This window comes from Coturnix japonica, unplaced genomic scaffold (assembly GCF_054131305.1).
Source record: "Coturnix japonica strain WE unplaced genomic scaffold, WE-NBRP24 Scf182, whole genome shotgun sequence".
Taxonomy (NCBI): domain Eukaryota; kingdom Metazoa; phylum Chordata; class Aves; order Galliformes; family Phasianidae; genus Coturnix; species Coturnix japonica.
Window position 1 is genome coordinate 27941 of NW_028189085.1, and position 26597 is coordinate 54537.

At 52.0% G+C, this 26597-nt stretch overlaps 2 protein-coding genes across 3 annotated transcripts; one reads left to right on the forward strand and one right to left on the reverse strand.

The window, feature by feature from the left end:
* The first annotated feature begins 2583 nt into the window (after positions 1–2583).
* POLR2G (RNA polymerase II subunit G) lies at positions 2584–13410 on the forward strand. The gene is made up of 8 exons (XM_085535800.1): positions 2584–2654; positions 4910–5019; positions 6110–6269; positions 12109–12159; positions 12292–12357; positions 12739–12810; positions 12943–12976; positions 13094–13410. Exons 1-8 carry the CDS (start codon positions 2643–2645, stop codon positions 13105–13107), a joined length of 519 nt encoding a protein of 172 aa, XP_085391926.1. The 5' UTR covers positions 2584–2642; the 3' UTR covers positions 13108–13410.
* A 373-nt stretch (positions 13411–13783) lies between these two features.
* On the reverse strand, positions 13784–26248 carry LOC146751014 (zinc finger protein-like 1). Of its 2 annotated transcripts, XM_085535801.1 has the most exons (8): positions 26099–26248; positions 23270–23375; positions 22330–22441; positions 18338–18531; positions 17766–17826; positions 16725–16820; positions 16275–16395; positions 13785–13978 (listed from the first exon to the last, which is right to left on the reverse strand). In XM_085535801.1, exons 2-8 carry the CDS (start codon positions 23369–23371, stop codon positions 13831–13833), a joined length of 834 nt encoding a protein of 277 aa, XP_085391927.1. In that variant the 5' UTR covers positions 23372–23375; positions 26099–26248; the 3' UTR covers positions 13785–13830. The 2 variants fall into 2 exon arrangements, with proteins under 2 accessions (XP_085391928.1, XP_085391927.1); XM_085535802.1 differs by lacking the exon at positions 16725–16820 and having other exon boundaries at positions 13784–13978.
* Positions 26249–26597: the final 349 nt, after the last annotated feature.

Here is a 26597-nt window from a genome sequence, read left to right on the forward strand (position 1 = left end):
TAGGGGGGTCTGGTCTTGATAATGGGGCTGGGATTGGAACTGAAGGGGTCTGGTCTTATAATGGGGTATGGATTGGAATAGGGGGGGTCTGGTCTTATAATGGGGCTGGGATTGGAAATGTGGGGGTCTGGTCTTTATAATGGGGTATGGATTGGAAATGGGGGGGTCTGATCTTGGTAATGGGGCTGAGAGTGGAAATAGGGGGCTCTGGTCTTGGTAATGGGGTGTAACTTGGAACAGGGGGGGTCTGGTCTTTATAATGGGGCTGGGATTGGAAGTAGGAGGGTCTTCTGGTCCTGATAAGGGGGAATGGATTGGAAATGGGGGGCACTTGTGTTAATAGTGGGACTGGAATTGGAATAGGGGGGGTCTGGTCCTGATAATGGGGCTGGAATTGGAATAGGGGGGGTCTGATCTTGGTAATGGGGCTGGGATTGGAAATGGGGGGGTCTGGTCTTTATAATGGGGTATGGATTGGAAATGGGGGGGTCTGGTCCTGATAATGGGGTATGGAATGGAAATGGGGGGGACTTGTGTTAATAATGGGGCTGGGATTGGAATAGGGGGGGTCTGGTCCTGATAATGGGGTGTAACTTGGAACAGGGGGGGTCTGGTCCTGATAATGGGGCAGGGATTGGAATAGGAAGGTTCTGGTCTTGGTAATGGGGCTGGGATTGGAACTGAAGGGGTCTGGTCTTATAATGGGGTATGGAATGGAATAGGGGGGGTCTGATCTTGGTAATGGGGCTGGGATTGGAAATAGGGGGGGTCTGGTCTTTATAATGGGGCTGGGATTGGAACTGGGGGGCTCTGGACCTGATAATGGGGCTGGGATTGGAATAGGGAGGTTCTGGTCTTGGTAATGGGGCATGGAGTAGAATAGGGGGGGTCTGGTCCTGATAATGGGGTGTAACTTGGAACAGGGGGGGTCTGGTCCTGATAAGGGGGTATGGATTGGAATAGGGGGGGGCTGGGGTTGGTAATGGGGCTGGGAGTGGAATAGGGGGGTCTTCTGGTCCTGATAATGGGGAATGGATTGGAAATGGGGGGGACTTGTGTTAATAGTGGGATTGGAATAGGGGGGATCTGGACCTGATAATGGAGCTGAGATTGGAATACAGGGGGTCTGGTCCTGATAAGGGGGCAGGGATTGGAACTGGGGGGGGTCTGGTCTTGGTAATCAGGCTGGGAGTGGAAATGGGGGGGTCTGGTCTTCATAATGGGGTATGGAGTGGAATAGGGAGGTTCTGGTCTTGGTAATGGGTAATGGATTGGAAATGGGGGGGACTTGTGTTAATAGTGGGACTGGGATTGGAATAGGGGGGGTCTGGTCTTTATAAGGGGGTATGGATTGGAAATGGGGGGGAACTGGTCTTGGTAATGGGGCCGGGAGTGGAAATAGGGGGCTCTGGTCCTGATAATGGAGCTGGGATTGGAATAGGGGGGGACTGGTCTTGGTAATGGGGCTGGGAGTGGAAATAGGAGGGTCTTCTGGTCCTCATAATGGGGCTGGGATTGGAACTGGGGGGTCTGGTATTATAATGGGGCATTGAGTGGAATAGGGGGGTCTGGACATGATAATGGGGTATGGAATGGAATAGGAAGGTTCTGGTCTTGGTAATGGGGCTGGGATTGGAAATGGGGGGGTCTGGTCTTATAATGGGGCCAGGAGTGGAAATAGGGGGCTCTGGTCTTGGTAATGGGGTGTAACTTGGAACAGGGGGGTCTGGTCTTGATAATGGAGCTGGGATTGGAAATGGGGGGGACTTGTGTTAATAGTGGGGCTGGGATTGGAATAGGGGGGGTCTGGTCTTATAATGGGGTATGGAATGAAATAGGGGGGTCTGGACATGATAATGGGGTGTGACTTGGAACCAGGAGGGTCTTCTGGTCTTGGTAATGGGGAATGGATTGGAATAGGGGGGGTCTGGTCTTGGTAATGGGGCTGGGATTGGAACTGGGAGGGTCAATAAATGGAATCTAATGGACTTTAATGGCCCCCAATGGGATTTAATGGCGCCCAAGTGGCTTATAGGGGCAATAAATGGCGTCTAATGGACTTTAATGGCCCCCAATGGGATTTAATGGCACCCAATGGGATTTAATGGCACCCAAATGGCTTATAGGGGCAATAAATGGCATCTGGTGGCACCAAAGTGGCATCTAATGGCTCTTAATGGCACCCAATGGGATTTAATGGCCCCCAATGGGATTTAATGGCCCCCAATGGGGTTTAATGGCCCCCAATGGGATTTAATAGCCCCCCAATGGGATTTAATGGCCCCCAATGGGGTTTAATGGCCCCCAATGGGATTTAATGGCCCCCAATGTGGTTTATAATGGCACCCAATGGGATTTAATGGCACCCAATGGGATTTAATGGCCCCCAATGGGACTTAATGGCCCCCAATGTGGTTTATAATGGCACCCAATGGTGGCCGGCTGTCACTGGCTGTCCGCTCTGTCAATCACTCCAGCTCATCCAATCACCGCTCACTTCCTCTCCCCTTATCCCCGCCTATCCCTTTCGCGCACTGCGCGCGCGCAGAGATCACGTGGGTGGCGCCTTGACCAATCAGCGCCGAGCTGGTGGGCGGGGCTTAGAGTCACTTCCGGCTTGGCGGCGGAGCGGCGGCGCGAGGATGTTCTATCACGTGAGCGGCACCGGGAGGAACCGGAAGGGACCGGAAGTGAACGGGGGGAACCGGAAGTGACCCCTGGGGGGCTGTTGGGGGGGTCTGAGTTCAAAGCGGCCCCGAATGGGAACAATGGGAACTAATGGGGGGGGGCAAGATGGCGGCGGGACCGGGAGGAGGAGGGCGGCCTGGTCTACCCATAGAATCCTATTGGAGCCCATTGAATCCTATTGGAGCCCATTGAATCCTATTGGAGCCCATTGAATCCTATTAGAGCCCATTGAATCCTATTAGAGCCCATTGAATCCTATTGGAGCCCATTGAATCCCATTGAATTCCATTATATCCCATTATATCCCATTATATCCCATTACATCCCATTGAATCCCATTACATCCCATTACATCCCATTACATCCCATTATATCCCATTACATCCCATTGAATCCCATTACATCCCATTACATCCCATTACATCCCATTATATCCCATTACATCCCATTACAACCCATTACATCCCATTATATCCCATTGAATCCCATTGAATCCCACTGAATCCCTTTGACTCCCATTACATCCCATTATACCCCATTACATCCCATTACATCCCATTACATCCCATTACATCCCATTACAACCCATTATATCCCATTACATCCCATTACAACCCATTATATCCCATTACAACCCATTACATCCCATTACATCCCATTACAACCCATTATATCCCATTACATCCCATTTTATCCCATTATATCCCATTACACCCCATTACATCCCATTGAATCCCATTAGATCCGATTATATCCCATTACATCCCATTACATCCCATTATATCCCATTGAATCCCATTGAATCCCATTATATCCCATTGAATCCCATTGAATCCCATTATATCCCATTATATCCCATTACAACCCATTACATCCCATTACATCCCATTATATCCCATTGAATCCCATTGAATCCCATTGACTCCCATTGACTCCCATTATATCCCATTGACTCTCATTGAATCCCATTGAATCCCATTGACTCCCATTATATCCCATTGACTCCCATTGAATCCCATTGATTCCCTTTGACTCCCATTGACTCCCATTGACTCCCATTGACTCCCATTGTATCCCATTGAATCCCATTAGATTCCATTACATCCCATTACATCCCATTACATCCCATTTCATCCCATTGATCCCCATTGACTCCCATTGACTCCCATTGAATCCCTTTGACTCCCATTGACTCCCATTGAATCCCATTGACTCCCATTGACTCCCATTAGATCCCATTGATTCCCATTGATTCCCATTGTCTCCCATTAGATCCCATTGACTCCCATTGACTCCCATTGACTCCCATTATATCCCATTGACTCCCATTGACTCCCATTATATCCCATTGAATCCCATTACATCCCATTGACTCCCATTGACTCCCATTGACTCCCATTATATCCCATTGACTCCCATTGATCCCCATTGACTCCCATTGACTCCCATTGACTCCCATTATATCCCATTGATTCCCATTGACTCCCATTATATCCCATTGACTCCCATTGACTCCCATTATATCCCATTGAATCCCATTACATCCCATTGAATCCCATTGACTCCCATTGACTCCCATTATATCCCATTGACTCCCATTGATCCCCATTGACTCCCATTGACTCCCATTGACTCCCATTATATCCCATTGACTCCCATTGACTCCCATTGAATCCCATTACATCCCATTGAATCCCATTATATCCCATTGACTCCCATTGACTCCCATTGACTCCCACTGACTCCCATTATATCCCATTGACTCCCATTGACTCCCATTGAATCCCATTGATCCCCATTGACTCCCATTGACTCCCATTGTCTCCCATTGACTCCCATTGACTCCCATTGAATCCCATTGACCCCCATTGACTCCCATTGACTCCCATTATATCCCATTGACTCCCATTGATCCCCATTGACTCCCATTGACTCCCATTGACTCCCCATTGACTCCCATTATATCCCATTGATCCCCATTGACTCCCATTGACTCCCATTGACTCCCATTGACTCCCATTATATCCCATTGACTCCCATTATATCCCATTGACTCCCATTATATCCCATTGACTCCCATTGACTCCCATTGACTCCCATTGTCTCCCATTGATCCCCATTGATTCCCATTGACTCCCATTGGATCCCATTGAATCCCATTGACTCCCATTGACTCCCATTGACTCCCATTGTCTCCCATTGACTCCCATTGTACCCGTAGATCTCCCTGGAGCACGAGATCCTCCTTCACCCCCGTTACTTCGGGCCCAATTTGCTGAGCACCGTCAAACAGAAACTGTTCACTGAGGTCGAGGGGACCTGCACCGGGAAGTGAGCACCGGAAATAACGGGGGGGGACCGGAAATAACGGGGGGGACCGGAAATAACGGGGGGGACCAAAAATAGGGGGGACCGGAAATAAGGGGGAGCGGAAATAGGGGGGACCGGAAATAGGAAGGACCGGAAGTGGAGGGGACAGGAAATAGAGGGGGACCAAAAATGGGAAAGGACCGGAAGTGGAGGGGACAGGAAATAGGGGGGACCGGAAATGGGAAGGACCGGAAGTGGAGGGGACGGGAAATAGGGGGGACCGGAAATGGGAAGGACCGGAAGTGGAGGGGACAGGAAGTAGGGGGGACCGGAAATGGGAAGGACCGGAAGTGAGGGGGACAGGAAATAGAGGGGGACCGAAAATGGGAAGGACCGGAAGTGGAGGGGACAGGAAATAGGGGGGACCGGAAATGGGAAGGACCGGAAGTGGAGGGGACAGGAAATAGGGGGGACCGGAAATGGGAAGGACCGGAAGTGAGGGGGACAGGAAATAGAGGGGGACCGGAAATGGGAAGGACCGGAAGTGGAGGGGACAGGAAATAGGGAGGACCGGAAATGGGAAGGACCGGAAGTGAGGGGGACAGGAAATAGAGGGGGACCAAAAATGGGAAGGACCGGAAGTGGAGGGGACAGGAAATAGGGGGGGACCAGAAGCAGGAAGTAAGGACCGGAAGTGAAAGGGTGGGTAGCCGGAAGTGAGTGGGAAAGGGTAACCGGAAATGTATGTGAGGGGCAACCGGAAGTGAGTGGGGACAACCGGAAGTGAGTGAGGACAACCGGAAGTGAGTGGGATGGGAGGGGCAACCGGAAGTGATCGGGGGCAACCAGGAAGTGAGTGGGGACAACAGGAAGTGAGTGGGAGGAGGCGGCCGGAAGTGAGTGGGGGCAACCAGGAAGTGAGTGGGAGGGGACAACCGGAAGTGGGAGGAGAAACCGGAAGTGAGGGAAGCCGGAAGTATGTAGACCGGAAGTGCCGGGTTTGAGGCCTAGTTGTGCATGGGCGGGGTTTGCGCCTTGTGTCGGCCATGTTCTTCCGGTCACGTGCTTCCGGTCGCGTGGTTTCGGCCACGTGTTTCCGGTCACGTTGTAGGTACGGGTTCGTGATCGCGGTAACGACCATCGATAACATCGGGGCCGGTGTGATCCAGCCGGGCCGCGGGTTCGTGCTGTACCCGGTGCGGTACAAGGCCATCGTGTTCCGGCCGTTCAAAGGGGAACTGGTCGATGCCGTGGTGACACAGGTCAATAAGGTACAATGGGGGGATATGGGATATATGGGGTTATATGGGGGTATATGGGGTTATATGGGGTTATATGGGGTTATATGGGGGGATATGGGGCTATATGGGGTTATATGGGGGTATATGGGGTTATATGGGGGTATATGGGGTTATATGGGGGGATATGGGGTTATATGGGGGGATATGGGGTTATATGGGGGGATATGGGGTTATATGAGGGAATATATGGGGCTATATAGGGGGTATGGGGTTATATGGGGTTATATGGGGGGATATGGGGTTATATGGAAGGATATGGGGGATAATATGGGGTTATATGGGGGGGATATGGGGTTATATGGGGGGAGATATGGGTTATATGGGGTTATATAGGGTTATATGGTGGGATATGGGGTTATATGGGGGGGATATGGGGTTAAATGGGGGGATATGGGGTTATATGGGGGGATATGGGGGGTATATGGGGTTATATGGGGTTATATGGGATATATGGGGTTATATGGGGTTATATGGTGTTATATGGGGTTATATGGGGGAATAATGGGGTTATGTGGGGTTATATAGGGGAATAATGGGGTTATATGGGGTTATATAGGGGAATAATGGGGTTATATGGGGTTATATAGGGAAATAATGGGGTTATATGGGGGAATAATGGGGTTATATGGGGTTATATAGGGGAATAATGGGGTTATATGGGGTTATATAGGGGAATAATGGGGTTATATGGGGTTATATGGGGGAATAATGGGGTTATATGGGGGTATATAGGGGGATATGGGGGTATATGGGGGATATATAAGGGGATATGGGATATATGGGGTTATATGGGGGATATATGGGGTGATATGGGGGGATATGGGGGGGATATGGGGTTATATGGGGTTATATGGGGGATAATATGGGGTTATATGGGGATATATGGGGTTATATGGGGGGGATGTGGGGTTATATGGGGGGATATGGGGTTATATGGGAGGATATGGGGGATAATATGGGGTTATATGGGGTTGTATGGGTTGTATGGGGGGATATATGGGGTTATATGGGGGGATATGGGGTTATATAGGATGATATAGGGTGATATGGGTTTGTATGAGGGGATATGGGGGGATATAGGGGATATATGGGTTTATATGGGGGGGATTATGGGGGGATATGGGGTGATATGGGGAGGATATGGGGTTATATGGGGGATATGGGGGATAATATGGGGTTATATGGGGGTATATGGGGTTATATGGGGGGATATGGGATATATGGGGGTATATGGGGTTATATGGGGTTATATAGGAGATATATGGGGTTATATGGGGGATATAGGAGGGATACGGGGTTATATGGGGTTATATGGGGGATATGGGGTTATATGGGGGTATATGGGGGGGATATGGGGTTATATGGGGGGTATATGGAGTTATATAGGGATATATGGGGGGATATAGGGGGGATATGGGGTTATATAGGGTTATAAGGGGGGATATGGGGTGATATGGGGGGATATATGGGGTTATATGGGGGGATATGGGGGTATATGGGGGATAATATGGGGTTATATGGGGATATATGGGGTTATATGGGGGGAGATATGGGTTATATGGGGTTATATAGGGTTATATGGTGGGATATGGGGTTATATGGGGGGATATGGGGTTATATGGGGTTATATGGGGGTATATGGGATTATATGGGGGTATATGGGGGATATAGGGGGGATATGGGGTTATATAGGGTTATATGGGGTTATATGGGGGTATATGGGATTATATGGGGGGATATGGGGGGATAATGGGGTTATATGGGGTTATATAGGGGAATAATGGGGTTATATGGGGTTATATAGGGGGATATGGGTGGATATAGGGGGGATATGGGGGATATATGGGGTTATATGGGGGGATATGGTGGGATATGGGATATATAGGGATATATGGGGTTATATGGGGGGATATGGGGGTATATGGGATATATGGGGTTATATAGGGTTATATGGGGGGATATGGGGGTATATGGGATTATATGGGGGTATATGGGGGGATATAGGGGGGATATGGGGTTATATAGGGTTATATGGGGTTATATGGGGTTATATGGGGGATAATATGGGGTTATATGGGGATATATGGGGTTATATGGGGTTATATGGTGGGATATGGGGTTATAGGGGTTTATATGGGATTCTATAGGGTTATATGGGGGTATATGGGATATATGGGGGTAAATAGGGTTATATGGGGCTATACAGGGTTATACGGGATTATATAGGGTTACATGGGGGGATATGGGGTTATATGTGGGGGGATATGGGGTTATATGGGGATATGGGAGGATATGGGGTTATATAGGGTTATATGGGGGATATATGGGGTTATATGGGGGGATATGGGGTTATATGAGGGAATATATGGGGGATAATATGGGGTTATATGGGGGATATGGGAGGATATGGGGTTATATGGGGGATATGGGGTTATATGGGGGGATATGGGGTTATATGGGGGGATATAGGAGGGATATGGGGTTATATGGGGGGATATGGGGGGTATATGGGGGATATATAGGGGGATATGGGGTATATGGGGTTATAGGGGTTATATGGGGGGATATGGGGGGGATATGGGGTTATATGGGGGATATATGGGGTTATATGGGGTTATATGGGGGTATATGGGGTTATATGGGGTTATATGAGGGAATATATGGGGTATATAGGGGGTTATGGGGCTATATAGGGGATATATGGGGTTATATGGGGGATATGGGGTTATATGGGGGGATATATGGGGATATATGGGGGGGATATATGGGGTTATATGGGGGGGATGTGGGGTTTATGGGGGTATATAGGGGGATATGGGATATATGGGGGATATATGGGGTGATATGGGGGGATATGGGGGGGATATGGGGTTATATGGAGTTATATGGGGGATAATATGGGGTTATATAGGGGATATATGGGGTTATATGGTGGATATGGGAGGATATGGGGTTATATAGGGTTATATGGGGGATATATGGGGGGATATATGGGGGGATATGGGATATATGGGATTATATGGGGGGTTATATAGAGTTATATTGTTGGATATGGGGGATTATATGGGGTTATATGGGGGGGATATGGGGGGATATGGGGGATTATATGGGGTTATATGGGGGAATATGGGGTTATATGGGGTTATATGGGGGGATATGGGGTTATATGGGGTTATATAGGGTTATATGGGGGTATATGGGGGGATATGGGGTATATGGGGTATATGGGGTTATATAGGATATATGGGGTTATAGGGGTTTATATGGGATTCTATAGGGTTATATGGGGGTATATGGGGTTAATGGGGTTATATGGGGTTATATGGGGGGATATGGGGTTATATGAGGGGATATAGAGTTATATGGGGGGATATGGGGTTATATGGGGGGATATGGGGTTATATGGGGTTATAAGGGGTGATATGGGGGGATATATGGGGTTATATAGGGTTATATGGGGGGATATGGGGGATTATATGGAGTTATATGGGGGGGATATGGTGGGATATGGGATATATAGGGTTATATAGGGATATATGGGGGGATATAGGGGGGTTATGGGGTTATATAGGGTTATATAGGAGATATATGGGGTTATAGGGGGGGATATGGGGGTTATATAGGGTTATATGGGGCTATATGGGGGGTATGGGGTTATATGGAGGGGGATATAGGGGGGATATTGGGATATATGGGGTTATATGGGGGGGATATGGGGTTATATGGAAGGATATGGGGTTATATGGGGGATAATATGGGATTATATGGGGTTATATGGGGGTATATGGGATATATGGGGGGATATGGGGTATATGGGGGTATATGGGGTTATATGGGGCTATACAGGGTTATACGGGATTATATAGGGTTATATGGGGGGATATAGGAGGGATATGGGGTTATATGGGGGTTATATGGGTTTATATGGGGGGATATGGGGGTATATGGGATATATGGGGTTATATAGGGTTATATGGGGGGATATGGGGGTATATGGGACATATGGGGTTATATAGGGTTATATGGGGGGATATGGGGGTATATGGGATTATATGGGGGTATATGGGGGGATATAGGGGGGATATGGGGTTATATAGGGTTATATGGGGTTATATGGGGTTATATGGGGGATAATATGGGGTTATATGGGGATATATGGGGTTATATGGGGTTATATGGTGGGATATGGGGTTATAGGGGTTTATATGGGATTCTATAGGGTTATATGGGGGTATATGGGATATATGAGGGTAAATAGGGTTATATGGGGCTATACAGGGTTATACGGGATTATATAGGGTTACATGGGGGGATATGGGGTTATATGTGGGGGGATATGGGGTTATATGGGGATATGGGAGGATATGGGGTTATATAGGGTTATATGGGGGATATATGGGGTTATATGGGGGGATATGGGGTTATATGAGGGAATATATGGGGGATAATATGGGGTTATATGGGGGATATGGGAGGATATGGGGTTATATGGGGGATATGGGGTTATATGGGGGGATATGGGGTTATATGGGGGGATATAGGAGGGATATGGGGTTATATGGGGGGATATGGGGGGTATATGGGGGATATATAGGGGGATATGGGGTATATGGGGTTATAGGGGTTATATGGGGGGATATGGGGGGGATATGGGGTTATATGGGGGATATATGGGGTTATATGGGGTTATATGGGGGTATATGGGGTTATATGGGGTTATATGAGGGAATATATGGGGGTATATAGGGGGTTATGGGGCTATATAGGGGATATATGGGGTTATATGGGGGATATGGGGTTATATGGGGGGATATATGGGGATATATGGGGGGGATATATGGGGTTATATGGGGGGGATGTGGGGTTTATGGGGGTATATAGGGGGATATGGGATATATGGGGGATATATGGGGTGATATGGGGGGATATGGGGGGGATATGGGGTTATATGGAGTTATATGGGGGATAATATGGGGTTATATAGGGGATATATGGGGTTATATGGTGGATATGGGAGGATATGGGGTTATATAGGGTTATATGGGGGATATATGGGGGGATATATGGGGGGATATGGGATATATGGGATTATATGGGGGGTTATATAGAGTTATATTGTTGGATATGGGGGATTATATGGGGTTATATGGGGGGGATATGGGGGGATATGGGGGATTATATGGGGTTATATGGGGGAATATGGGGTTATATGGGGTTATATGGGGGGATATGGGGTTATATGGGGTTATATAGGGTTATATGGGGGTATATGGGGGGATATGGGGTATATGGGGTATATGGGGTTATATAGGATATATGGGGTTATAGGGGTTTATATGGGATTCTATAGGGTTATATGGGGGTATATGGGGTTAATGGGGTTATATGGGGTTATATGGGGGGATATGGGGTTATATGAGGGGATATAGAGTTATATGGGGTTATATGGGGTTATAAGGGGTGATATGGGGGGATATATGGGGTTATATAGGGTTATATGGGGGGATATGGGGGATTATATGGGGTTATATGGGGTTGTATGGGGGGATATATGGGGTTATATGGGGGGATATGGGGTTATATAGGGTTATATGGGATATATTGGGTTATATGGGTTTATATAGGGTTATATGGAGGGATATGGGGTATAATATGGGGTTATATGGGGGGGGTATGGGGGGATATGAGGTTATGGGGGGGTATAAGGGGGATAGTATGGGGGGATATGGGGTTATATGGGGTTATATAGGGTTATATAGGGGGATATGGGGGGATATATGGGTTATATGGGGTTATTTCTGTCCCCCAGGTTGGGCTGTTCACTGAGATCGGCCCCATGTCCTGCTTCATCTCCCGCCACGTGAGTGACCCACAGCGCCCCATAGCAGCCCCATATCCCCCCATAGCTGCCCCACAAGTGCCCCCCTCCCCCCCATTGACTCCCATTGATGCTCAGCCCCACATCTCACCCCATATTTTCCCCCTATTTCAGTCCATCCCGTCCGAGATGGAATTCGACCCCAACTCCAACCCGCCCTGCTACAAGACGGTGGATGAGGTCAGTGGGAAACCCCATAGAAACCCCATAGAATCCCATAGAAACCCCATATCCCCCCATATCCTCCCATATCCACCCCATATCCCCCCATATCCACCCCATATCTCCCCATATCCACCCCGTATCTCCCCATATCCACCCCATATCCCCCCATATCCCCCCATATCTCCCCATATCCGCCTCATATCCTTCCATATCCCCCATATCCACCCCATATCCCCCCATATCCACCCCATATCTCCCCATATCCCCCCAATATCACCCCATATTTCCCCATATCCACCCCATATCTCCCCATATCCACCCCATATCCCCCCATATCCACCCCATATCCCCCATACAACCCCATATACGCCCTATATAAACCCTATATCCCCCCAGGACATCGTTATCCAGCAGGACGATGAGATCAGACTGAAGATCGTGGGGACGCGAGTGGACAAGAACGACATCGTGAGACCCATAGAGACCCCATAGAGACCCCATAGACCCCATAGAGACCCCATAGAGACCCATAGAGACCCCATAGAGACCCATAGAGACCCCATAGAGACCCCATTGTGACCCCCATGTCTCCCGTTGCAGTTCGCCATCGGTTCCCTTATGGACGATTACCTGGGTGAGTGCAGCCTCAACTTGTGGGGCTGGGGGTCCACAACGGCCCCACTGCCCCACACTGCCCCACATTGACCCACAATGGACCCCAATATCCCCTTCCCCCCTCCCCCCCCCCCAGGTCTCGTCAGCTGAGCGCCGTGGGACGAGTAGAGCTGGATGTGGGGCTGGATGTGGGGCAGGGGCTGGTTGTGGGGCAGGGGCTGGTTATGGGGCAGGGGCTGGTTATGGGGCAATAAAACACCTTTTATATAAAACACCAAACGTGGGGGGGGGGGTTATAAAATGAGAAGAAATGGGTCTGAAACGAAATATGGGGGGGGGGGGTCCCACCATTATTGGGGGGGGGTCCCATCATTATTTGTGGGGCTCACTGTTATTTGAGTGGGGGTCCCCACTGAGACCTCCCCCCCAAAGAAAAGAACCCTATAAAGTCTTCCTAGTGTTTAAAGGCCTTTATTTGAGGGGGGGGGCCCCATAGATGGGGGGGGATCCCAACACCCACCCGAGAGGGTCAATATTGGGGTCCCAGCACCCATCAATGGGGGGAGTCCATATGGGGGGGGTCCTCAAATGGGGGGGGGGGGGGGGTCCATATTTGGGGGGGTCCCAGCAGCCACCCAAGAGGGTCAGTATTGGGGTGGGGGGGGGTCCCAGCACCCATCAATGGGGGGGGTCCTCACCTGGGTTATTGGGGGGGGGGGTCCCAACACCCGGGTTATGGGGGGGGTGGGGGTGGGGTCCATATTGGGGGTGGTCCCCACCTGGGTTATGGTGGGGGGGGGGGGTTAGGGTCCATATTGGGGGGGGGTCCCCATTTGGGTTATAGGGGGGGGGTGGTTTGGGGGGGGGGGTCTCTCAGCGTCCAGGTCGCAGCGGTTCAACCCCGAGTGGGGGAGGGGGAGGCGATAAATCCCCCCCCCCGAGGCGGCCCCACAACAGCAACAGCCCCAACAACGGCAGCAACAGCAGCAGCACAACGAGGGGGGGGGAGCGGGGACGGCACCTGAGGGATCAATGGGGGTTCATTGGGGTCAATGGGGGTTGGTTGGGATCAATGGGGGTCGGTTGGGATCAATGGGGATCGGTTGGGATCAATGGGGATCGGTTGGGATCAATGGGGTCGATTGGGATCAATGGGGGTCAATTGGGATCAATGGGGGTCAGTTGGGGTCAATGGGGGTCGATTGGGATCAATGGGGGTTGGTTGGGATCAGTGGGGTTTGGTTGGGATCAATGGGGGTCGATTGGGATCAATGGGGGTTCATTGGGATCAATGGGGGTCGGTTGGGATCAATGGGGGTTCATTGGGATCAATGGGGGTCGGTTGGGATCAATGGGGATTGATTGGGGTCAGTGGGGGTTCATTAGGGTCAATGGGGGTCGGTTGGGATCAATGGGGGTTCATTGGGGTCAATGGGGATCAATTGGGATCAATGGGGATCGATTGGGGTCAATGGGGGTCGGTTGGGATCAATGGGGGTCGGTTGGGAACAATGGGGATCGATTGGGATCAATGGGGGTTGGTTGGGATCAATGGGGATCGATTGGGATCAATGGGGGTTGGTTGGGATCAATGGGGGTTGATTGGGATCAATGGGGATTGATTGGGATCAATGGGGTCAGTTGGGATCAATGGGGGTCGGTTGGGATCAATGGGGGTCGATTGGGATCAATGGGGGTTGGTTGGGGTCAATGAAGGTTGGTTGGGATCAATGGGGATCGATTGGGATCAATGGGGATCGATTGGGATCAATGGGGGTTGATTGGGATCAATGGGGGTTGATTGGGATCAATGGGGGTCGGTTGGGATCAATGGGGGTCGGTTGGGATCAATGGGGGTTGGTTGGGATCAATGGGGGTCGGTTGGGATCAATGGGGGTCGATTGGGATCAATGGGGGTTGGTTGGGGTCAATGAAGGTTGGTTGGGATCAATGGGGATCGATTGGGATCAATGGGGATCGATTGGGATCAATGGGGGTTGATTGGGATCAATGGGGGTCGGTTGGGATCAATGGGGGTCAATTGGGATCAATGGGGGTCGATTGGGATCAATGGGGGTCGGTTGGGATCAATGGGGGTCGGTTGGGATCAATGGGGGTTGGTTGGGATCAATGGGGGTCGGTTGGGATCAATTGGGGTCAATGGGGGTCGGTTGGGATCAATGGGGATTGATTGGGATCAATGGGGGTTGGTTGGGGTTAATGGGGGTCGATTGGGATCAATGAGGGTTGATTGAGATCAATGGGGGTCGGTTGGGATCAATGGGGCTCCATTCAACTCAATGGGCCCCCATTCATCCCAATGAACCCCATTACAACTCAACCCCATTCATGTCAATGGGGCCCCATTCATCTCAATGAACCTCACTCAACTCAATGGACCCCATTACAACTCAATGGGCCCCCATTCATCTCAATGAACCCCCATTCATCTCAATGGGCCCCATTCATCTCAATGGACCCCATTCATCTCAATGGGGCTCCATTCATCTCAATGGACCCCCATTCATCCCAATGAACCCCATTATAACTCAACCCCATTCATCTCAATGAGCCCTATTCATGTCAATGAACCCCCATTCATCTCAATGGACCTCCATTCATCTCAATAGACCTCCATTCATCTCAATGAACCCCATTCATCTCAATGGGCCCCCATTCATCTCAATGAACCCCATTACAACTCAATGGACACCATTCATATCAATGAACCTCACTCAACTCAATGGACCCCGTTCATCCCAATGAACTCCATTCATCTCAATGGGCCCCCATTCATCTCAATGGACCCCATTCATCTCAATGAACACCATTCAACTCAATGGGCCCCCATTCATCTCAATGAACCCCATTCATCTCAATGGACCCCATTCATCTCAATGAACCCCATTCATCTCAATGGACCCCACTCATCTCAATGGGCCCCCATTCATCTCAATGGGCCCCCATTCAACTCAATGGGCCCCCATTCAACTCAATGGGCCCCATTACAACTCAATGGACACCATTCATATCAATGAACCTCACTCAACTCAATGGACCCTGTTCATCCCAATGAACTCCATTCATCTCAATGGACCCCCATTCATCTCAATGAACCCCATTCATCTCAATGGACCCCCATTCATCCCAATGAACCCCATTCATCCCAATGAACCCCATTACAACTCAATGGACCCCACTCATCTCAATGGACCCCATTCATCCCAATGAACCCCAGCCCCACATCCCCCCGCAGCCCCCCAGCCCCCCCAGCCCCACATCTACCCCCCCAGCCCCACATCATCTACCCCCCCCACCTGATTCTATGGGGCAGCCCGCCCCCGTGTGGTCGCCGTCGATATTTATCGTCCTCCTGGTTGTTCTGTGGGGGGGGGGTTCGGTTCTCCCGGCCCCACAGCGCCTTCCGTGGGGCAGAGCCTTAAAGGGGGGGGGATAAAGGGGGGCAGAAAGGGGTCAGCCCCATAGCGGGACCCACACATACAGCCGACCCCATAGCACAGCCCCATAGGAGACCCCCTCTGCCCCATAACCATCCCCTGACCCCATAGGAGACCCCCCCAGCCACATAACTCCCATCCACCCCCATAGAAGACCCTCCCTGCCCCATAACCACCCCCTGACCCCATAGGAAAACCCTTTGTCTCATAGCCCCTTCCTCCGCCCCATAGCGACCCCCCTGCCCCATAGCGACCCCCCTGCCCCATAGAAGACCCCCCATACCCCATAACGACCCCCCCCCCACTCACCATGCAGTCCCAGGCTTTCGCCCCCCCCCATGTGGACCACCGTGTGGGTCGAGGGGAGCTCTGGGCTGGGGGGGGGCTCGGGGGCAGCAGGAGGATCTATGGGGGGGGGATATGGGAGATATGGGGTCAGAGGGGGGGATATGGGGTGGGAAATGGGGTGGATATGGGGTAGGGGGGATCCTATGGGGTCTAGGGGGGGCTATGGGGTTGGGGTCCATTTGGGGTCTATTTGGGGTCTATTAGGGTCCATCAGGGTCTATTGGAGTCTATTAGGTTCCATTGGGGTCCATTAGGTTGCATTGGGGTCTATTAGGGTCCATTGAGATCCATTAGGGTCCATTGGGGTCCATTAGGGTCTATTGGGGTCTATTAGGGTCCATTGGGGTCTATTAGGGTCCATTGGGGTCTATTAGGGTTCATTAGGGTCCATTGGGGTGTATTAGGGTCCATTGGGGTCCATTAGGTTCCATTGGGGTCCATTAGGGTCTGTTGGGGTCTATTAGGGTCCATTGGGGTCTATTAGGGTCTACTGGGGTCTATTAGGTTCCATTGGGGTCTATTAGGGTCTGTTGGGGTCTATTAGGGTCCATTGGGGTCTATTAGAGTCTACTGGGGTCCATTGGGGTCTATTAGGGTTCATTAGGGTCCATTGGGGTCTATTAGGGTCCATTGGGGTCTATTAGGGTCTAATAGGTTCCATTGGGGTCTATTAGGGTTCATTAGGGTCCATTGGGGTCTATTAGGGTCCATTGGGGTCTATTAGGGTCTACTGGGGTCCATTAGGTTCCATTGGAATCCATTAGGGTCTATTGGGGTCTATTAGGGTCCATTGGGGTCTATTAGGGTCCATTGGGGTCTATTAGGGTTCATTAGGGTCTATTGGGGTCCATTAGGGTTCATTAGGGTCTGTTGGGGTCCATTAGGGTCTATTGGGGTCTATTAGGGTCTATTGGGGTCCATTAAGTTCTATTAGGGTCTATTAGGGTCTAATAGGTTCCATTGGGTTCTATTGGGGTCCATTCAGTTCTATTGGGGTCTCACCGCTGCTCTCCCCCCATTCACTTCCATCCGATGGTTCGGGTTCAGCGTCGGCGTCTTCGATCTGCAGGTAATTAACATATTAATTAATCAATGAAGTCATTAATTAACGAGGTCATTAATTAACAAGGCAATTAATTAATGAGGTAATGAATTAATGGGGTCATTAATGAAAGGGCTTAGTAATTAATGGGGGAGTTAATGAATGGGGTCATTAATGGGGGGGGTCATTAATGAGGGGGCATTAATGAGGTTCAATTAAGGATAAGTAATTAATGAGGGTAATTAAGGATGGGTTATTAATGAGGGTAATTAAGGAGGATCATTAATTAGGAGGTCATTAAGGATGGGTAATGAATAGGGGGGTAATTAATGAGGATGGGGCTTAATGAGGGGGTAATTAATTAAAATAAATGGTGATTAATGGCGGTTAATTAATCCCTATGGTAATTAATGGGGATTAATTAATCCCAATGGTGGTTAATGGGGGTTCATTAAAACCAATGGGGGTAAATTTATGAATGGGGGTAAATTTATGAATGGGGGGGTGTAAAAGGGGGCGTGTCCCAACCGACCAATGGGAGCCCGAGTCCTGGGCGGGCCCAAGCGACGTTGGCCAATCGGGAGCGAAGGGCGTCGGCCACGGGACCACGTGATTCCGGGGGTGGGAAAAGAGGAGCGTTGCATGATGGGCACCGGAAACCGGAAGGAGCCGTGTGGGGGGGCAACGAGACGTAACGGGTAGAGAGGCAGCGCCAGTGGAACAAGTCTGCAACAGCGACACCCAGCGGCCGGGAGGGGAATTACAACGGGATCCATAGGGGATAATGGGAGCCATTGAGATACATAGGGAGACAATGGGGGACATAGGGAACAGCGACACCCAGCGGATGGGAGGGGAATTACAACGGGATCCATAGGGGATAATGGGAGCCATTGAGATACATAGGGAGCCATAGGGAACAGCGACACCCAGCGGCCGGGAGGGGAATTACAACGGGATCCATAGGGAGCCATTGAAATACATTGGGAGACAATGGGGGACATAGGGAACAGCGACACCCAGCGGATGGGAGGGGAATTACAACCAGATCCATAGGGAATAATGGGAGCCATTGAGATACATAGGGAGACAATGGGGGACACAGGGAACAGCGACACCCAGCGGACAGGAGGGGAATTACAACGGGATCCATAGGGGATAATGGGAGCCATTGAGATACATAGGGAGTCATAGGGAACAGCGACACCCAGTGGACGGGAGGGGAATTGCAACGGGATCCATAGGGAGCCATTGAAATACATTGGGAGCCATTGGGGGACATAGGGAACAGCGACACCCAGCGGATGGGAGGGGAATTGCAACCAGATCCATAGGGGATAATGGGAGCCATTGAGATACATTGGGAGCCATTGGAGGACATAGGGAACAGCGACACCCAGCGGACGGGAGGGGAATTGCAACCAGATCCATAGGGGATAATGGGAGCCATTGAGATACATTGGGAGCCATTGGGGGCCATAGGGAACAGCGACACCCAGCGGATGGGAGGGGAATTGCAACCAGATCCATAGGGGATAATGGGAGCCATTGAGATACATAGGGAGACAATGGGGGACATAGGGAACAGCGACACCCAGCGGATGGGAGGGGAATTACAACGGGATCCATAGGGGATAATGGGGCCATTGAGATACATAGGGAGTCATAGGGAACAGCGACACCCAGTGGTCGGGAGGGGAATTGCAACGGGATCCATAGGGGATAATGGGGCCATTGGGGGACATAGGGAACAGCGACACCCAGCGGCAAGGAGGGGAATTGCAATGCGGCCCATAGGGGATAATGGGAGCCATTGAAACACATAGGGAACAGCGCCACCGTGTGGACGGGAGGGGAATTGCAACCCGGCCCATAGGGGATAATGGGAGCCATTGGGGGCCATAGGGAACAGCGACACCCAGCGGATGGGAGGGGAATTGCAACCAGATCCATAGGGGATAATGGGAGCCATTGAGATACATAGGGAGACAATGGGGGATATAGGGAACAGCGACACCCAGAGGATGGGAGGGGAATTGCAATGCGGCCCATAGGGGATAATGGGAGCCATTGGGAGACATAGGGAACAGCGACACCCAGCGGACGGGAGGGGAATTACAACGGGATCCATAGGGGATAATGGGAGACAATGAGATACATAGGGAGCAATTGGGGGCCATAGGGAACAGCGACACCCAGCGGACGGGAGGGGAATTACAACGGGATCCATAGGGAGCCATTGAAATACATTGGGAGCCATTGGGGGCCATAGGGAACAGCGAGACCCAGCGGATGGGAGGGGAATTACAACGGGATCCATAGGGGATAATGGGAGCCATTGAGATACATAGGGAGCCATAGGGAACAGCGACACCCAGCGGACGGGAGGGGAATTACAACGGGATCCATAGGGAATAATGGGAGCCATTGAGATACATAGGGAGACAATGGGGGACATAGGCAACAGCGACACCCAGCAGCAAGGAGGGGAATTGAAACGAGATCCATAGGGGATAATGGGAGCCATTGAGATACATAGGGAGTCATAGGGAACAGCGACACCCAGCGGATGGGAGGGGAATTGCAACCAGATCCATAGGGGATAATGGGAGCCATTGAGATACATAGGGAGTCATAGGGAACAGCGACACCCAGTGGACGGGAGGGGAATTACAACGGTACATAGGGGGATATAGGGAGACAATGGGGGATATAGGGAACAGCGGCACCCAGCGGATGGGAGGGGAATTGCAACCAGATCCATAGGGGATAATGGGGCCATTGGGGGACATAGGGAACAGCGACACCCAGCGGATGGGAGGGGAATTACAACGGGATCCATAGGGAGCCATTGAAATACATTGGGAGCCATTGGGGGCCATAGGGAACAGCGACACCCAGCGGATGGGAGGGGAATTACAACCAGATCCATAGGGGATAATGGGAGCCATTGAGATACATAGGGAGTCATAGGGAACAGCGACACCCAGCGGCAAGGAGGGGAATTGCAATGCGGACCATAGTGGATAATGGGAGCCATTGAAACACATAGGGAACAGCGACACCGTGTGGACGGGAGGGGAATTGCAACCCGGCCCATAGGGGATAATGGGAGCCATTGGGGGATATAGGGAACAGCGACACCCAGCGGCCAGGAGGGGAATTACAACGGTACATAGGGGGATATAGGGAGACAATGGGGGATATAGGGAACAGCGACACCCAGCGGATGGGAGGGGAATTGCAACCAGATCCATAGGGGATAATGGGAGCCATTGAGATACATAGGGAGACAATGGGGGACATAGGGAACAGCGACACCCAGCGGATGGGAGGGGAATTGCAACCAGATCCATAGGGAGTCATTGAGATACATTGAGAGCCATTGGGGGCCATAGGGAACAGCGACACCCAGCGGCTGGGAGGGGAATTACAACGGGATCCATAGGGAGCCATTGAAATACATTGGGAGCCATATCTACCCCATATCCGCCCATAACCACCCCATATCCACCCCACACTCCCCATATCCCCCTTTAACTACCCCATTACCCCCCTATATCCCCCCATACCCCCCATATCCACCCCATATCCCCCTTTAACCACCCCATTACCTCCCATATCCGCCCCCTATCACCCCATATCCCCCCATATCCCCCATATCCACCCCATATCCCCCTTTAACCACCCCATTACCCCCCATATCCGCCCCATATCCCCCCATATCACCCCATATCCGCCCTCTATCACCCCATATCCACCCCATATCACCCCATATCCGCCCCATATCCCCCCATATCTGCCCCATATCACCCCATATCCACCCCATATCCCCCCATATCCGCCCCATATCTGCCCCATATCCCCCCATATAACCCTATATCCGCCCCATATCTGCCCCATATCACCCCATAACCACCCCATATCTGCCCCATATAACCCCATATCCGCCCCATATCCCCCCATATCCCCCCATATCCGCCCCATATCCCCCCATATCTGCCCCATATCACCCCATATCCGCCCCATATCCCCCCATATCCCCCCATATCACCCCATATCCCCCATATCCTCCCATATCCCCCCATATCCCCCCATATCCCCCATATCCTCCCATATCCCCCCATATCCCCCCATATCCCCCCCATATCCCCCCATATCCGCCCCATATCCCCCCATATCTGCCCCATATCCCCCCATATCTGCCCCATATCACCCCATATCCCCCCATGTCCCCCCATATCCGCCCCATATCACCCCATATCCCCCCATGTCCCCCCATATCCCCCCATATCCACCCCATATCCCCCCATATCCCCCCTATATCCCCCCATATCCCCCCATATAACCCCATATCCGCCCCATATCTGCCCCATATCTGCCCCATATCCCCCCATATCCCCCCATAACCCCCCATAACCCCCCATATCCACCCCATATCCCCCCATATCCGCCCCATATCTGCCCCATATCCCCCCATATCCGCCCCCTATCCGCCCCATATCCCCCCATAACCCCCCTCACCATAACAGACCAGCCTGACGGTGTCCCCCGCCCTGAGCTCCCTGTTACACAGGGGGCAGTTGGGTTCGTAGTCGCTGTCCTGCAGCCACCGCAGGTAGGACTGTACCACGCACTGCAAATAGGGGGGATCAGTGGGGCAGACCCACAACCAGACCATATGGGGCGGCCCCATATCAGCCCCATAGGACATATCCACCTTATAGATCCCATATCCACCCCATAGATCCCATATCCACCTTATAGATCCCATATCCTCCCCATAGATCCCATATCCACCCCATAGATCCCATAGACTCCCCATAGATCCCATATCCGCCCCATAGACCCCATATCAGCCCCATAGACCCCATATCTGCCCCACAGATCCCATATCCGCCCCACAGATCCCATATCCACCACATAGGCCCCATATCCGCCCCCCATATCGCCATATCTGCCCCCATAGACCCCATATCCGCCCCCCATACCCCCATATCCGCCCCAAATCCACCCCATAACCACCCCATAGGCCCCATATCCAGCCCCCATACCCCCATATCTGCCCCATTGGCCCCATATCTTCCCCGTATCCGCCCCATATCTGCCCCATAACCACCCCATAGGCCCCATAACCACCCCATATCTGCCCCATATCCACCCCACAGGCCCCATAACCGCCCCATATCTGCCCCATAACCACCCCATAGGCCCCATATCCACCCCATAGGCCCCATATCTTCCCCATATCCGCCCCGTATCTGTCCCATAGACCCCATATCCGCCCCATATCCACCCCACAGGCCCCATATCTGCCCCATAGACCCCATATCCGCCCCATAACCCCCCCACAGGCCCCATATCTGCCCCATAGACCCCATATCTGCCCCATATCCGCCCCATAGACCCCATATCTGCCCCATATCCGCCCCATAACCGCCCCATATCCGCCCCACATGGGCACCTTGGGGTGGTTGCTGAGCATGCAGCTCTCGCAGACGTTGACTCGATGCTCGAAGCAGAACAGCGGCGTCACGCGGCGCCGGGGGCACTTACACAGCCCCATAGATCTGTGGGGCAGACCCACAACCTCAGCCCCATAGCGACCCCTTATAGCCCCATAGGGAACCCCTTAGCGCCCCATAGAGACCCATAGACCCCCATAGAGCCCCATAGACCCCCGTTGAGCCCCATTATCGCCTCATAGAGCCCCATACATCCCCCATAGACCCCCCATAGAGACCCATAGACCCACCATAGACCCCCATAGATCCCCATAGCCCCCCATAGGTCCCCATAGACACCCTATAGACCCCCCATATCACCCCATAGAGCCCCATAGACCCCCTATATTACCCCACAGAGCCCCATAGCCCCCCATAGACACCCCATAGAGCTCCATATCCTCTCATATCCCCCCATAGACCCCCATTATCCCTCCATATCCCCTCATATCCCCCCATAGACCCCCATTATCCCTCCATAGACCCCCCATAGAGCCCCATAGACCCCCATAGAGCCACATAGACCCCCATAGAGCCCCATAGACCCCCATAGAGCCCCATAGACCCCCATAGAGCCACACAGACCCCCATAGAGCCCCATAGACCCCCGTTGAGCCCCATTATCGCCTCATAGAGCCCCATACATCCCCCATAGACCCCCCATAGAGACCCATAGACCCCCATAGATCCCCATAGATCCCCATAGCCCCCCATAGGTCCCCATAGACACCCTATAGACCCCCCATATCACCCCATAGAGCCCCATAGACCCCCTATATTACCCCACAGAGCCCCATAGCCCCCCATAGACACCCCATAGAGCTCCATATCCTCTCATATCCCCCCATAGACCCCCATTATCCCTCCATAGACCCCCCATAGAGCCCCATAGACCCCCATAGAGCCACATAGACCCCCATAGAGCCCCATAGACCCCTGTTGAGCCCCATTATCGCCTCATAGAGCCCTATACATCCCCCATAGACCCCCCATAGAGACCCATAGACCCACCATAGACCCCCATAGACCCCCATAGATCCACATAGACCCCCATAGCCCCACATAGGTCCCCATAGACACCCTATAGACCCCCCATATCACCCCATAGAGCCCCATAGACCCCCTATATTACCCCATAGAGCCCCATATGCCCCCATAGACCCCAATGAGACCCCATAGACCCCCCATAGACCCCCATAGCCCCCATAGATCCCCATAGATCCACATAGACCCCCATAGGTCCCCATAGACACCCTATAGACCCCCCATATCACCCCATAGAGCCCCATAGACCCCCTATATTACCCCATAGAGCCCCATAGCCCCCATAGACACCCCATAGAGCTCCATATCCCCTCATATCCCCCCATAGACCCCATTATCCCTCCATAGACCCCCCATAGAGCCCCATATGACCCCATAGAGCCCCCATATCCACCAATAGACCCCCATAGAGCCCATAGCGCCCCATATCCCTCCATAGACCCCCATAGAGACCCCATATCCCACCATAGACCCCCATAGATCCCATAGACCCCCATAGGTCCCCATAGACACCCTATAGAGACCCCATATCCCCCCATAGAGCCCCATAGAGACCCTATATCCCTCCATATCCCCCCCATAGAGACCCCATATCCCCCATAGACCCCCTATATCCCCCCATAGACCCCCATAGACCCCCATAGAGACCCCATATCCCCCCATAGAGCCCCATAGAGACCCTATATCCCCCCATAGACCCCCATAGAGACCCTATATCCCCCCATAGACCCCCATAGAGACCCCATATCCCCCCATAGACCCCCCATAGAGACCCCATATCCCTCCATAGACCCCCATAGAGACCCCATATCCCCCATAGAGCCCCATAGAGACCCTATATTCCCCCATAGACCCCCATAGAGACCCCCATATCCCCCCATAGAGCCCCATAGAGACCCCATATCCCCCCATAGAGCCCCATAGAGACCCTATATCCCCCCATAGACCCCCATAGAGACCCCATATCCCTCCATAGACCCCTATAGAGACCCCATATCCCCCCATAGAGCCCCATAGAGACCCCATATCCCTCCATAGACCCCCATAGAGACCCCATATCCCCCCATAGACCCCCATAGAGACCCCATATCCCCCCACAGAGACCCATAGAGACCCCTATATCCCCCCATAGACCCCCATAGAGACCCCATATCCCCCCATAGACCCCCATAGAGACCCCATATCCCCCCATAGAGCCCCATAGAGACCCCATATCCCCCCATAGAGACCCCATATCCCCCCATAGACCCCCATAGAGACCCCATATCCCTCCATAGACCCCCATAGAGACCCCATATCCCCCCATAGAGCCCCATAGAGACCCCATATCCCCCCATAGAGACCCCATATCCCCCCATAGACCCCCATAGAGACCCCATATCCCTCCATAGACCCCCATAGAGACCCCCATATCCCCCCATAGAGCCCCATAGAGACCCCATATCCCCCCATAGAGACCCCATATCCCCCCATAGACCCCCATAGAGACCCCATATCCCTCCATAGACCCCCATAGAGACCCCATATCCCCCCATAGAGCCCCATAGAGACCCCATATCCCCCCATAGAGACCCCATATCCCCCCATAGACCCCCATAGAGACCCCATATCCCTCCATAGAGCCCCATAGAGACCCCATATCCCCCCATAGACCCCCATAGAGACCCCATATCCCTCCATAGAGCCCCATAGAGACCCCATATCCCCCATAGACCCCCTATATTCCCCCATAGACCCCTATATACCCGGCTCTCCTATGGCGACACGCTCCTGCCCCGTTGGCGCGGCACTTCCGGGGTCGCCGGTTGATGGCGTCACTTCCGCCACGGAAGTGGATTCCCGCCTGACGTCACTTCCGGCGGTTCGAAAGATGGCGGGAAGCGAGAGGAAGGGTAATGGGGGGGGGGGGAATATGGGGTTATATAGGGGGATATAGGGGATATAGGGGGATATAGGGGATATAGGGGATATAAGGGGGGATATGGGGTTATATAGGGGGATATAGGGTTATATGGGGGGATATAGGGGGGATATGGGGGGGATATGGGGGGATATGGGGCGTTATAGGGGCTCTATAGTGGGTCTATGGGGCTCTATGGGTCCCTATGGGGGTCTATGGGGCTCTATGGGTCTCTATGGGGGTCTATGGGGTGTCTATAGGACTCTATGGGGTCTCTATGGGTCCCTATGGGACTCTATGGGGGCTCTATGGGACTCTATGGGGCTCTATGGGGGTCTATGGGG

Coding starts and splice junctions, on each gene's coding strand:
- POLR2G (XM_085535800.1), top strand. Junction 12,160..12,291: donor CCTGCTTCATCTCCCGCCAC/GTGAGTGACCCA, acceptor CCCCTATTTCAG/TCCATCCCGTCCGAGATGGA. Junction 12,358..12,738: donor GCTACAAGACGGTGGATGAG/GTCAGTGGGAAA, acceptor ATATCCCCCCAG/GACATCGTTATCCAGCAGGA.
- LOC146751014 (XM_085535801.1), bottom strand. CDS start 23,371: ATGGGGCTGTGTAAGTGCCCCCGGCGCCGCGTGACGCCGCTGTTCTGC. Junction 22,442..23,269: donor TGCTCAGCAACCACCCCAAG/GTGCCCATGTGG, acceptor CCCTATTTGCAG/TGCGTGGTACAGTCCTACCT. Junction 17,827..18,337: donor CAGGACTCGGGCTCCCATTG/GTCGGTTGGGAC, acceptor AATTACCTGCAG/ATCGAAGACGCCGACGCTGA.